The following is a 15421-nucleotide window of genomic DNA, read 5'->3' on the forward strand; positions in this document are numbered from 1 at the left end:
TAACCGTGTAAGCCTCTACTATCGCGAGTTAAGTTCAGGCAGCCACATAAGTACCAGTGAATGTGTCCAGTTCTATGGAACAGCAGGTGGCTGTTATTGGTGAAGACCTGAGTGATTCTAGAGGTACACAGTGAATCTTAGGAGACCATAACAACTCTGCATGAAGCATAAGGTGTGTGTATACACCCTTATTGTACTCAAGTAACAACAGCCCGCATCTTCACTCCTCCATTCTGCCTCTCAAAGTGCACAGAGGCGCATGCACCACTGCATATGGAGGAAAAAGCACTTTTTTGGGGAAAAAAAAACAAATTGCGTTTACCTCTAACTCTGCATGAGGCCTTACTGTGCATGTCACAAAATATACAGTTACATGATTCATGTGTAAAAAAAACGTACTGTTCCAAATGGCTCAGTTTGTTGTGGAAGACACAATCTTTGCTGTCCATTTATACTGTTATTATCATTTGGAATGTCAAGACTGTTATATCCACTTGGGTATAAGGAATGTTATTCCACAACTTTAGTATGCTTATCAGAAAGAGCAGCATTGATTACACCTTTCACAGTGTCCTAATATTGTAGTATTTTTCCCCAGATGGCCACCAAAAAGCCTGTAGAGGGTAAAATGACCTCAATCGGGGTAATGAAGATGAAGTCACCAAAATATAGAAGACAGTTATTGCAAAGTGGAATCTTCATTGTTGTTATGTCCATGTGCTATGTATCACTGACCTACCTACTGTCACTGTATGTCACCAGAGAGCGGAGGGAGATGAGAGAGATCATGAAGATGATGAGACTGAAGGATCTAGCATTCTGGTGAGTTCCTCTAACAATATGTGCCTGAAAAGCAATTTACTATAGGTAGGATTGTCCCAACTAAGGATAAAAAACGTTTTCTCTTTTATTGTATTACCGTATTCAGTCATGGAAATGTAACACTCCTAAATCTGTACAGGCCTCAGGTAATGAATGGCTCTTCTGTCCACCAGAGATCGACTGAGAAAACCTTTGCCACAGCACCTGTGACCGGACGCCATTCGTCTAGGCCGGCCCTGGTCACGGGTTAGCGCTTTCGGACTCCCAATCACTGTCAGTGACCGCCTGTCACTGACTCCGCCCACTGCGCCGTGGGCGTGTAACAATGCTGCCACCACCAAACTCTACCATCGGCATTTGGAACCGCTTTTTACGTACCCTCAGGCTCCTACCACCGGCCCCTGGAACCGCTCTGCTGCGTATGCGTCGACTAACTGCGGACACACCTCTTGTTTGGTGTCGGCTGTTCCCACCTGATCCCTCGCAATGAACCAGGTCTGCACGGTAGCTTGGCAGAGAGCTCTTACCCAGAACAGCAGGAGAACGGAATAGTGTTTTGCGCAATTCTGTTGGTCGTAGGATACAGATGTAGTAGAATTTAAAGGCAAAGGTGTTTATTGTTCTCAGTCTTAAAAAAGACCCTCCCTTCGGATTGAAGGGGAATAATCAGCATACATAAGATGTTACAGCAATTCTTCTCCACACAGGATTTTCAAAGATGTCCAATATTACCAGGCACGAAGCCTCCATTTATGCCACTCTAATACACATTTCCCCAGGGGGTAAGCCCGCCCTGTGGTTTCCAACCAATCATCATAAGTGCATGACCTGTGCATGTGCTGGCCACATACACGTTTAACATTGTCCCCCATGGACAGGGGGGAGTGGTGACTCCCCTGTGCCTGGGCTCAACCTCGGAGCTGGGCAACGCCCCATGGCTCCGCTCCGTCTGGATACAGCCTGGGAAGATAAGGATCTCCCTCCGAAAATGGACATCCAGGAATCTGCTAAGGGACCAAGCTTCCTACTTCTGCCTGAATCTGAGCTCCAGAGGTGGGCAAGCAGGGTCCCCGGGCACGGTTTCCTGACCATGGAAGGGAAGCGATTTGAAGCTCCCTAAACCCACTTTACTGGCTGCCTTAGCCAGCTGCCTATGCACCCCCTCATACCACTTCCAGGCATGAGGCTGCATAGGAGAACATTTTATTCCCCTAGGGAGGAGGCTGGGGGACCCAGCAGCCCACAGAGAGCTCTGGATCCCCCTGGACCTTCACAGAACACAGGTAAGTGCATTTTACTTAAATTATACATTTAAAATACATTGTTTATTCTTTACACTGCCCAGCACTCAGCGCTGGTCTCCCCTAGCCCTGCAGTCCTGGACTGCTGGGGCTCTCTGCTGTATCCTGCTCACATCGCTGGGGGTCTGGGGAGCTGGTTCTCCCTGTCCCCCAGCATGCAACCAATTGGCCATACTGCTGGGGCCCCTGGGAGCTAGGCTCCAGGTCTCCAGCGCACCGTCTAACACTGCACAGGGAGCCGGCTAGCCTGGTCCCCCTGTGCACCCTATCTTGGCCAGTCATGATGCACTGGGAGTCAGCTTCTCTGGTCTCCCAGTGGGTGGCCTCTCTGCATTGGGGTATTGGAAGCCAGAGCTCCCGACCCCCAGTGTGCGCCCATCGCAATTCTCCCCTCGGTGCAGCGCACCGAGGGTTAACTGCTGGCCGTTTTTCTGCTGTGGGGCTGGGGCACTGGGAGCTAGGCTCCCAGCCCCCAGCGACAGCACACTGTGCCCATGGTGCCGTGCACCACGGGTTAACCAGCCCCGGGCAGGGAGCCGGCTAGTCCAGTCCTCCATGCCTGCGGCGCTTAGCCCTACAGCCCGGGACAAGCTTGTCCCGGCTGCAGCGCCTTCCTGCTGCCCTGGAGCACTGGGGGCCAGGAGCGCTGCTCCCAGTCCCCAGCAGCCAGCACCTAGCTCTGCCATTTCCGGAGGCTGCCTGGGGGATGTAGCACAACACACAGCCCCGGGCCCTCCGACGCAGAGCACCTCACCAGGTAGCTGGGGCGCCGGGAGCTCAGTTCCCAGCCTCGGCGGTCGGCATCCCGCCCTGCCCTCTGCTGACTGGCCGCAGTAAGCAGCCGGCACGGAGGGACCAGCGGCGTCCCTGTGGAGCTGGGACGCCTGGAGTCACACTCCCAGGTCGCAGCGTGGAGCGCAGAGCGGCTCCCGGCACTCCATTCTCCCCCGGTGTGGCACACCAGGGGTTACCTCATCCCTGCCGCGGCCGCCAGAGCGGGGCTGGACCGCGGCAGGGAATTACAAAATTAAAACATTTAATTTAAAACACTCGGCGCCTAGCGCCGCAAGCACATTTTAAATATGGCGCCCAGCGCCCTGTGTCCCTTTAAAAATGGCGCCGCAGCACAGGGGTTAACCCCTTCAGTGCCGCAGCCGCCATTCCACACGTGGGGCCGGCCTCCGGCCACACTTCTACCCCCCCCCTCAAGCGGGCCACCAGAGGGCCATGTCCCAACGATTTGGCTCCTGGTCCCGCAGTCTCTTGGGGGGTTAAGGGAAGCTACCTGGGGGGCTTCAGCTCCGGCCTTGACAGTTCCTCCATATTGCAGTGGGCCTTTCCTTGTTGGTGCACAATGTCCAAATCGTCACACTGAAGTCCAAGGCTCCACCACAACAGTCTGTCAGTTTCCCTTTTGGGGGGCCGGTCGCACACAATGCCCAAACAATTGCCAACCACTGTGTTCCAATTGTGGCATACCCCACCTCCCACCATAGCAGTATTCTGCTCAAACAGGCCACAGGGTGCTCCTGCCCATATGGATCCTCCTGGCTCCGTACTGCTCCCAGTCCGTGCAATGACGCATTAGTTCGTACCACAATGTCCTGGTCCCGAATTTGCGCCATCTGCACTGGAGCTAGTACCAGAGTCTCCAGTCCACTGACTTGGGAAGTCCCTCCCTGGTCAACTCTGTAAGGGTTGTCACTACAGTACTACAGTCAGAGACAACTCGTCCGTAGGGCCTTACAGTTTCTGAGGTCAGTACCTGTCTTGGGGTCGAGGGACGTGGACAGTTTCTGGTTGCCTCCACCCCCACTGGTCAGAGCCTACCACTGTCTCCCCCACTCTACACCCTGGGCACTGCACCTCTGTCATCTCCACCTGGCATCTGTCTGTACTACCTGTCAGACCTGCCCTACCATCCTCCTCCAATGACCTATGACTAGGGGAACCTACCCTGTCACCTAGGTCTCCTCTCACCACCTCGTCCGCTACCTGTTCCACAGTGATGGCGGACAGATCACAAGCCTCTGAACTCAGTGTGACATCCACCACGGTTAGGCTGCGTGTCTTCCCCGATCTACTTGGCACAAGCAGGGGACCTTGGTCCCTAACTGGCCTATCCCCTTCTACCTTCCTGGCTACCCTGTACCTTAACCCTCCCCGCCAGGTCACACTCACTGCCGCTATCCCTGAAAGGCCGCTGCCAGCTTGGCACGATATGCCTTCCAGATATGGGTCAGCAAGCTGAGCTTTCCTGAACTCCTGTCTGGGGCCCTCACTTCCTTCTAAGTAGGGACATTCTACAGGGAGATATGGGTTGGGATCGCTAGGGTCAGTCTGGTTGAGGTCAGTCAAAGGGAAGTCAGTGTTATCATTCATACTCACCGCCGGAGTTGGCAAACCACTAGGGACAGGAGCATCACTGGGCACCCTCACAGGATCCAACGAGCCGGAACCAACATCCTCTGCAGTGCTAGGGGACGTAGGCATACCAGAGGCAAAAGGCATGCTGGGAAGTCGTGCTGATCTAGCCGCTGTAATCTTTTCCTCTGAGCTGGTTGATGCTGTGGTAAGCTGCGCTGGCAGTTGTCTAGCCGCTGTAGTTTTTTCCTCTGGGCTGGGCTGTTCTGGTGCAGTTGATGTAGACTGTGATCCGGAAACTTGACTCCGTGCGATAGTGTCAGCAAACGTGGTAACGATTCCACCACCAAGGTCATTCCCCAGGACGACATTGGTTGGAAGGCCATCCATGACGGCAACTTCCCTCAACTCTGAGCCAGCTCCCCAGTCCAGGTAGACTCTCGCCACAAGTACCTCTTGCTCCATTCCGCCTGCCACGGTCACTTTGGCACTGTGACCTGGCAGTACTGTGGCAGGATCAATTAGGCAGGGGCTCACAACAGTGACTGAGGCCCCAGAGTCTCTTAATCCTTGTCCCTGCAGGGGCCCCACTTTGACCGTCTGCAGGTGCCACCACATATTTTGGGGTGGCCCCTTGGCCATGCAGGTGACTCTCTCCGTAGAGTTCACCTGAATCTCCCCACACTCCATTGGACTGACTGGAGTAGGAACAGTCTCTTTGGGCTCACCTCCCCGGGTCAGGCAAGCAAGCCGGGCTCCAGCACTCGGATTTGGGGCATGAGTCTGGTATGCTTGGGTTGTGGGACAGTTCATCCTCAGATGTCCGATTTTCCCACAGTCATAACATTTCTTGTCCAGTTGGGGCCCCGGTGGTCTCTGATGATTTGCAGGGACAGGGCGGGGCGGTTGCTGGCCAAGAGCACCCGGGTTGGCGGATGCCCGCTTTGGGGGGTAATGAGCAGAAGAGGGGTGTTCCCCTGGTTGCACAGTCCATTGGGGTCGGCTGCTAGTCGGGCGCTTCTGCCCTTGTGGCCAAGTTGCCACATACTTGTCTGCTAACTGGGCCGCCATCTTCAAGCTGGGTGGCTCTCGGTCTAGCACCCACTCCTTCACCTCTAGGGCGCACCTGCGGTAGAACTGCTCTTGGCACAGCAGATCAATCAGTGCGTCCCAGGTAGTGGCACCAGATCTCTTCACCCACTTCACCACGTACTGCCTCAGCTGGGTGGGCGAACTGCTCATAGGTGCTAGTAGGGTTCTTGGGCAAGTACCAGAACTTTTTCCTGTAAGACTCAGGAGTGACAAAGTATCGCTGTAGGAGGGCCCTTACGACTTCGTCATAGTCACCGCAGTCCTCGGTGGCCACTCCTCGATAGGCCTCCAGGGCCTCTCCGAGCAGTGTGGGCACCAGGTGTCTGACCCACTCCTGCTTGGGTAAATTATGTAGTTTACAAGTCCTTTCAAATACTTGCAAATGTCCATCAATGTCCCCATTGCTGTCTGCAAACTTGGCAAACTGTATACGATCTGATCCCAGTACAGCAGTCTGCAACGGTGCTTGGGGTACCATGGCCCGTGGTGCCCGCTCGTCATGCCACATCCGAATGATGAGCATATGTTCTTGTTCCATTGCCTTTTCTTCCAATTCCGCTAGCCGCTCCGCTAGGGTATCCATTCGTAGGGATCCTTGCAATGCTAGGGAATGCTGAGAAACATAACTGCTGTGAGAGGGGGCAGGACTTGTTGCTCTCACCACATTCTGAGGGGCGTCCATTGTTACGCTGGCCGCACTTTCCACCTCCGTCTGATGCAACTCCATTCCACTGTTATCACTCATCCTGCGCGTTCTGAACTGCAGTTACTCCTCTCCTGAGTAACTCTGCTTCTCTCGTTGGGTGACCTAAAAGCCGCCTGGGATTATCCCACCGCTATGCCACCAGATGTGACCGGACGCCTTTTGTCTAGGCTGGCCCTGGTCACGGGTTAGCGCTTTCAGACTCCCAATCACCGTCAGTGACCGCCTGTCACTGACTCCGCCCACTGCGCCGTGGGCGTGTAACAATGCTGCCACCACCAAACTCTACCATCGGCATTTGGAACCGCTTTTTACGTACCCTCAGGCTCCTACCACCAGCACCTGGAACCGCTCTGCTAAGTATGCGTCGACTAACTGCGGACACACCTGTTTGGTGTCGGCTGTTCCCACCTGATCCCTCGCAATGAACCAGGTCTGCACGGTAGCTTGGCAGAGGGCTTGAACTTGGAGACACGGAGCTCTTACCCAGAACAGCAGGAGAACGGAATAGCGTTTTGCGCAATTCTGTTGGTCGCAGGATACAGATGTAGTAGAATTTAAAGGCAAAGGTGTTTATTGCTCTCAGTCTTAAAAAAGACCCTCCCTTCAGATTGAAGGGGAATAATCAGCATACATAAGATGTTACAGCAATTCTTCTCCACACAGGATTTTCAAAGATGTCCAATATTACCAGGCACGAAGCCTCCATTTATGCCACTCTAATACACATTTCCACAGGGGGTAAGCCCGCCCTGTGGTTTCCAACCAATCATCATAAGTGCATGACCTGTGCATGTGCTGGCCACATGCACGTTTAACATTGTCCCCTATGGACAGGGGGGAGTGGTGACTCCCCTGTGCCTGGGCTCAACCTCGGAGCTGGGCAACGCCCCATGGCTCCGCTCCGTCTGGATACAGCCTGGGAAGATAAGGATCTCCCTCCGAAAATGGACATCCAGGAATCTGCTAAGGGACCAAGCTTCCTACTTCTGCCTGAATCTGAGCTCCAGAGGTGGGCAAGCAGGGTCCCCGGGCACGGTTTCCTGACCATGGAAGGGAAGCGATTTGAAGCTCCCTAAACCCACTTTACTGGCTGCCTTAGCCAGCTTCCTATGCACCCCCTCATACCACTTCCAGACATGAGGCTGCATAGGAGAACATTTTATTCCCCTAGGGAGGAGACTGGGGAACCCAGCAGCCCACAGAGAGCTCTGGATCCCCCTGGACCTTCACAGAACACAGGTAAGTGCATTTTACTTAAATTATACATTTAAAATACATTGTTTATTCTTTACACTGCCCAGCGCTCAGCGCTGGGGCTCCCCTAGCCCTGCAGTCCTGGACTGCTGGGGCTCTCTGCTGTATCCTGCTCACATCGCTGGGGGTCCGGGGAGCTGGCTCTCCCTGTCCCCCAGCGTGCAGCCACTTGGCCATGCTGCTGGGGCTCCCGGGAGCTAGGCTCCAGGTCCCCAGCGCACCATCTAACACTGCACAGGGAGCCGGCTAGCCCGGTCCCCCTGTGCACCCTATCTTGGCCAGTCACGATGCACTGGGAGCCAGCTTCTCTGGTCTCCCGGTGGGTGGCCTCTCGCACTGGGGTATCGGGAGCCAGAGGTCCCGCCCATCGCAATTCTCCCCTCGGTACAGCGCACTGAGGGTTAACTGCTGGCCGTTTTCTGCTGTGGGGCTGGCGCACTGGGAGCTAGGCTCCCAGCCCCCAGTGGCAGCACACTGTGCCCGCCGTGCCGCGCACCGAGGGTTAACCAGCGCCGGGCAGGGAGCCGGCTAGTCCAGTCCTCCATGCCTGCGGCGCTTAGCCCTACAGCCCGGGATGCTTGTCCCGGCTGCAGCGCCTTCCTGCTGCCCTGGAGCACTGGGGCGCCGGGAGCGCTGCTCCCGGTCCCCAGCAGCCAGCACCTAGCTCTGCCATTTCCGGAGGATGCCCGGGGGCTGTAGCACAACACATAGCCCGGGCCCTCTGACGCAGAGCACCTCACCGGGTAGCTGGGGCGCCGGGAGCTCAGTTCCCAGCCCCCGGCGGTCGGCATCCTGCCCTGCCCTGTGGAGCTGGGACGCCGGGAGTCACACTTCCGGGTCCCAGCGTGGAGTGTAGAGCGGCTCCCGGCACTCCATTCTCCCCCGGTGTGGTACACCGGGGGTTACCTCATCCCTGTCGCGGCCGCCAGAGCGGGGCTGGACCACGGCAGGGAAGTACAAAATTAAAACATTTAATTTAAAACACTCGGCGCCTAGCGCCGCTAACACGTTTTAAATATGGCACTCAGCGCCCGGTGTCCCTTTAAAAATGGAGCCGCAGCACAGGGGTTAACCCCTTCAGTGCCGTGGCCGCCATTCCACACGTGGGGCCGGCCTCCGGCCACAGCACCACTAACCTTTTATACTCAACCAGTATAAACCACACGTTTGGTTCCAAAATGACAGTGGAATATTTATTTGGCTTAAATGTAGAAAGATTGGTGGCATCCTTTAGACAATCAAAAATATAACAGAGTTAGCAGCAACAATTGTAGAAATAAAAACTTGGGGCCTGATTCAGACCCGCTCGCTAGATGCGGACTCTCGCTCCCAGCGTATGCAAATTCAGCACACATCCAGCAAGGCAGGCGATTGCATGGCAAGGCATTAGCACGCCCACTATGTCTTGGCGAGCGATCACTTTGTGTATGCTGATGCCCACCAGCCATTCATAAGACGCCCACTTGCGCACGTCTTCTCCAGGAAGTGTATGCAACCATTGGTACATCGGGGTCCATCGGAACTGATCGCAGCGCTTGCGGTTGACTATACCCTACCTAGCACTGCGAGCATTTCAGTGTATAATTCAACCAGGTGACATGTACTATGACACTGCCTGTTAATTATGCACGCCTCTGAAACAGCATTAAGATGCTCAGGCACGCCTGCGTTCGCAACTCCACTCCCCCGTTTCCAGTGGCCAGCCCCTGTTACCACCCACAAATGGCCTCTCCTGTCACTCATTCCACTGGGCTGTCTTTGCTGGGCGAGCAAGCGCTTCCTGATCGCTCGGAGAAGTTCACGCAGATGCACTACGATGCATGCGCAATTGCATAACATCGGCCAGGAACGTGCGAGCGGCGGCTTGCGAGCGGGTCTGAATCAGGCCCTTGGAACAATGCACAATCACTTAAAATTGCAATAGAATAGTAATAGAATTTGAAATAGAATAATCTCAGCAATAGAACATAGAAAAATAAACAATTGATAGACCATGAAAAGACCGATGTAGGGCAATGTCGCAATCACTATCGAATGAGAAAATTCGGCCAAGAAAGCATAAATGATTTCTGGCATAGATGATTACAATAAACCATAGATGTCTAGCATAGACTTTAGAGCAATAACAGGGCCGAAACTAGGATTTTTGTCACCAGGGGCTAGACAGTAATTTGGCGCCCCCCATGTAATTCCCCCTGCAGTAGTGCCCATATTGTAATGCCCCCATAGTAATGCCCATATGTTAATACCCCCATAGTAATGCCCCTGTAGTGCCCACCATATAGTAATGCCCCTGTAGTGCCCATGCTCCCATATTAATGCCCCTGTAGTGCCCATGCTTTCATAGTAATGCCCCTGTAGTGCCCATGCTCTCAACTGCGCTGCGTGTGTATATGCAGAATATTGATCCTTGCTGAATCAGTCCCTGTGTCTCCAATTACACAATGTCAAAGTAAAAAAAATATTCAAAAGTTTATTAACATTATGTGTTAATTTTTCTGTTTTGTTCTTGTATTGCAGGTTGTCCTGGGGATTGATCTATTCTGTCTATGTTTTAATTATAGCAAATCTGATGACGCTTATTACAAAAGGTTTTGTTTTTGTCGAGAGTTCATATGGCGTCATTTTGCTCCTGTTCTTCCTATATGGGATATCATCGGTAGGTACTGCTCCAGAAGCAGCCTGTTTACACAGTGTTCTCATTATTTTAGTTGATGAATTACTTTACTCCCAGTGGAACTTCACTTTTCCTTCAATTTCACACTAAGGGCTGAATTTAATAAAAGTCGATTTTGGTTCCATTTAAAATTGACCAAAATAGAACCAACATTCCCACAAAATTGACCACCGTGTTTCTATTCAAAAGAGATAATTTACTAACAGTTGATTTTGGGTTCCATTCTGATTTCGATGGTGCATTAGTTTCTATTTGAAGTTTTATTTGAACTTCTAAATGTGTTCTATTCACCCTAAATAGAACCCAAAATCGACGCCAAATAGACACAAAATTATACAAAAGCATTCCTATTGGCCAAAACATGTCACATGCACTGTATTACCCACAAACACCTTCATCCCAGTGCTAATTTGCATATCCACGCTTTTTAAAAGTCATTGCTATGCCTTTAAATGTCTAATTTATACAGCCAGAGTACTGTGAAACCCTACTGGTACTGTACACTTACTCGAAGTACCTGAATGTATTTTCTCTCACCTCTTCACGGTGACTCTCCTTTGTTCCGGCTATGGCGTGGGTATGGCGTCCATGACCAGCAGAGCCCCCAAATACACGGGTACTTAGCACAAAGTACCTGATGGAGGGAACAACAGGTGCAGTGCAATAAAGAAATGTTGGGCGCCAGACAATCTCATGATACAAGAACAGGAACATTTTATTTACACTCCTCTATATCCTCCAGCACAGTGAGCGTAATGATTACAAGCTCTACTTCACCAACTTCCTCCAGCACAATACTTGCAGCAGATGGTAAATGCTGTATTTTAAGCTTAACGGTTACAGATTGGTTAGTTACGTTCCACTACAAACGGACACCTCCAGCACAGTCTTATACAAGTGACACAGCAATGAAATGGTAGCACATACCCGGTGTTGCTGGGCTCAGTAGTTCTACCGCAAGTGCGTCCAACAAATACATCACACAGCATACATGGGACTCCAGATTCAAAGTTCATCGCACACGTCACAATCCTCACGGGAGACTCCTAACATGCAGCACATTCCCATCACACAGGGACCCTCTCTCTCCTTCCATCACCCCGCATACACCTTCTTCAGGCATACTGATGTCCTGTATATCCCAGAACTCTGCCTCTAGTACATGTCCCACTATCCAGGGACCTTTCATCTGACATGCTGGCAACTTAATGCAGACCATTAACCCTTACACTGCTGGGCTTCTTTACTTCAGCACACGGACTCCCCTCTAGCCATGCTGCCATCTTGCACTGTCCCCTCCCTCACTATGGGGCACTTCTCCAGGGACTATCAACCAGGGATCCAGCATTATGGAATCACAGACACTCACCCTCTCATCACATGGGCTGTCTCTTCACAGGAGACATCTCATCTTCCACTGTGGCACCAGGCAGCACTTCCCCTCAGACTCTGGCTCCAGCTGCTACCTCTGCAATTCACTCCCCAATTCTCTTTCTATAAGGGGGGCTCAATATCAGTTGATTTTGGGTCTATTTTTGGTCTATTTTCAAATCGACTGTTAGTAAAAAAGCTTTTTCTACTGATGGCTATAGAGAAGTACCGATGGTCTATTTGAAGTCTATTTGTGTGTGAAGTCAAATTTCTGGGGATTTTGAGTTGGTTTTGCCTTTAGTACATACCTGATTGCCAATATCACCACCAATTCACCTCAAAATCACCACAAAATAGAATGGAACTGAAAATCGTCTCTTAGTAAATTTACCCTTAAAAGCTTATTGTTTGTGAAATAACCTATTGAAGGTATGTACTTTTCATGCTGAAGTCAATGGTAAAATTTAGGCTGATTATTTCAGAGCTTGATAATTATTCTACTTTGACAACAATTAAATAATATTATTTATAAATTGTGAAAATTTATATAACTGTTTTTAGTTTCCTTCAAATTATGCAGCATCTTCCTGTTAATTCCTTATCCTTCCTCTAGCCTTGTGATATAATATTTTCTGCTGCTTTTCACAAAATATACCATCAATCATTAAACCTTTCACCGATGCAATGTTTTCGCTACATTCCTGTGTATCGCCCTATTCAATCCCACGACGTTTTCGCATGTGCGAATAGTCCATAGGCAAACCAGGCGTAAACGTTTCGCCACCCAGAGGCAGGAGAAAAGTTGTGCAAAATCTCTATTTTGGGCTAAATAGTGGAGACTTGGTTCAGAACCCTTTGGGCACCCCCCCTAATGACTAATTAGTCCACATTTTTTTTTAAACATCTTAATTCCCCCTGAAAAAGTAATGTAATTTTTGGGGTGAAAATATAAAAAGTGTTTGAAAATGGGTATAAAGTACTGGGTCTGGTATTTTGGGGTGCTGTATGGATGGGACAGGTGAATGAAATACTGGCTGTCGGGACGCCTCCTGTCACAATCCCGACAGCGGCATCCCAATGGTTGGTATTCCGACAGGGGTGGGGTAAGTATACTTACCCTCCCCCTTTTACCCCTAACCCACCCCTAAGTCCAGAAGTAGAAAAGGACACATCATAGGGATTATACTACTGAAATAGTCTAATTGTATATACTAATAGTAATGTGCGGCAGATTGCATCAGTCGTGTGACAAATCTATTTGTAATTGTTTCTATGGTTCTGCTTACTGGCTGTAACTTGTTGGCACAGTAATTCTTAATTTGTTATATCCTGCTTTGTTTTCTTCCTGTTTACTCATATACTTTTAATTAGGCAAATGCCCAGTGCAGTGGCCAGCATCCCTCCAACCCCTAAATCCACAACTAGTCTCAGCGCTACAAAGCCAGACATGGTTTACATTATAACATGGAGACCATGAACATGCGATATCCCTGCTATAGAGAAAAAAAGAGGCTGGTCAGCTTCCAACTGGCAAAACAAATGGCTACAGTCCCTGTGTCCCCTCTTCATCATCGATCAGTAGCAAGCATTTTCCCATGCGTGGTCCTTGTTAATGGCTGCTATTGAAGGGGAGTCCTGGGTAATTCTGGTTTTGATCATATTTCATCGACCAGTTGTGTATACAGATGGGTCATATTTATGGGATACTTTTCTGGGGGAGAAGGGGTTTCCCCAAGTTGGCTATGATGTATCAGGAAAGAATAAAATACATATTTCTATATTTAATAAAGCTGTGAATGGGGGTTTTGAGGATTAGGATCAGTGTGGGGCTGGGAGCTTCTTGGAGTAAGGGGACACACATTTGATTTGCCCTTTAAAGCATCAGCTGTGCACTGATGAGTATAGGACTAGTTTTCTCTATAACAGGGGACTCAGGGCCTGATTCAGAGCCGAACGCTCTGACCAGAGCGCTCGCTCTGAATCAGGGCCCTCCTACCTGTTCTTGGAGCGGCCTCTTGGACGCTCGCATAGCTGTGGGTTACCACCCACAGCTATAGCGAGCGTCCATGATGATGGTCGCAATGGTCAAGACCATCGCGACCATCAGGCTAGCGACGAGACCCTGCGGTAGGGTCTCACTGCCGCAAGCCCAGGAGTGATTTTGGCTCTATCAGAGCCAAAATCACTCCCACTGACATCACTACTGATGTCAGTGGGGCCAGACCCAGACGGTAGGCGTTCCCATGGGAACGCCTCCATCTGGCAGCCACGCCCCCGGCACGCCCACCAAAGGGGGTGTGCTGTCACTCACCATCGGCAGCACGCCCCCTTTGGTGCGAGACCCGGAGCGACAGCTTGGCTGTCGCTCGCCGGGTCTCGCGCATGCGCATGACGGAGCTCCCTCTGTCGTGCGCATGCGCATTAGGGCACCAACGACCCGCGGGTCTGAATTAGGCCCTCAGTGCTCATTCCTGTGTACTACTGGTACTCGTTGAGTATTTGGGGGTGGACATACTGTACTGTAGATTTTTTATTTATTTATTCATTTAATTTCTCATTTTAGTTTTGGCAGTGCAGTATACATGCAGACTGTTTTGTTACAGGCAACGAATATACCTGTAAATGCACTTTTCCACAGAACATGTCAGTTTATCTCCTCATGCCTACAATTTGTTAGGCCATAAATAGTGCTATATATAACAACAACAAAAGTGCAAGTTGGTGCCTAGTAGTGTCCCAAATGGATATAAAAGTTCTTTCTTCAGTAAATCAATAGATATTCGTCTTGTATGATTGCTATTTGCTTTTAGCATTTTCAAGACAAAACAAAAATGCACAGAAGCCAGATGGAACAGGCATTGTACAGATCTTGCTGGGAAAGATGAAGCCCGGGTATAATAATTTAAGCAATCGCCTCAAATGCAAGTCTGTAGGGGAAATGGAAAAAAAACCCACTACCACACAGCAGCTAACTCGTTTTGACAGATCTGTCTTTTTCAAGGCATATGATGGTAAAAGTGAAACCAGCTTAAATACCCTAAAACCGGGAGCCACATGATGGACCCATATAAAGATTTGCAAGCATTACACTTATTGGTTCAGTTTTTAAACGTCACTGATGACGGTATGGTAAGACCAGAAGGATAACTAGGTCTTTCAGTCTTCTTTCAGGTCCGAATGAAAGACCTAGTTATCCTTCTGGTCTGACCATACCGTCATCAGTGACGTTTAAAAACTGAACCAATGAGTGGAATGCTGGCAACTCTTTATATGGGTCCATCATGCGGTTCCCTTTCACGGACTAGAAAATGTTTACCCTGCTGTCTCCATCTACTTTGGTTGGGACCTATTCACATATCTCATCATCCTTTACACCAGGATGGAATAATGAGCCTGATTCAGAGCTGAACGCTCTGACCAGAGCACTCGCTCTGAATCAGGGCCCTCCTACCTGTTTTTGGAGCGTCCTCATGGACACTCGCATAGCTGTGGGTTACCACCCACAGCTATAGCGAGCGTCCATGATGATGGTCGCGATGGTCAAAGACCATCGGGCTTGCGACGAGACCCTGCGGTAGGGTCTCGCTTCCGCAAGCCCAGGAGTGATTTTGGCTCTATCAGAGCCAAAGTCACTCCCACTGACATCATTACTGATGTCAGTGGGGCCGGACTCAGATGGTAGGCGTTCCCATGGGAACGCCTCTGTCTGGCAGCCACGCCCCCGGCACGCCCACCAAAGGGGGCGTGCTGTCACTCACCATCGACAGCATGCCTCCTTTGGTGCGAGACCCAGAGCGACGTATTTCTCATCGCTCGCCGGGTCTCGCGCATGCG

General features: G+C 50.8%; 1 protein-coding gene across 1 annotated transcript in view; it reads left to right on the forward strand.

Annotated features, from left to right (window-relative positions):
- The window catches only part of LOC148542426 (ABC-type organic anion transporter ABCA8-like), a 246241-nt gene that overhangs the window by 59833 nt on the left and 170987 nt on the right, over positions 1-15421 (forward strand). Inside the window, exons 6-7 of the mRNA XM_088468583.1 lie at positions 599-822; positions 10060-10198. Of these exons, the coding sequence (XP_088324709.1) occupies positions 599-822; positions 10060-10198 (363 nt within the window). The remainder of the gene's footprint in view (positions 1-598; positions 823-10059; positions 10199-15421) is intronic.

The sequence above is a fragment of the Taudactylus pleione genome, unplaced genomic scaffold, assembly GCF_031769625.1.
Source record: "Taudactylus pleione unplaced genomic scaffold, aTauple2 ptg000012l, whole genome shotgun sequence".
NCBI classification, from domain to species: Eukaryota; Metazoa; Chordata; class Amphibia; order Anura; family Myobatrachidae; genus Taudactylus; species Taudactylus pleione.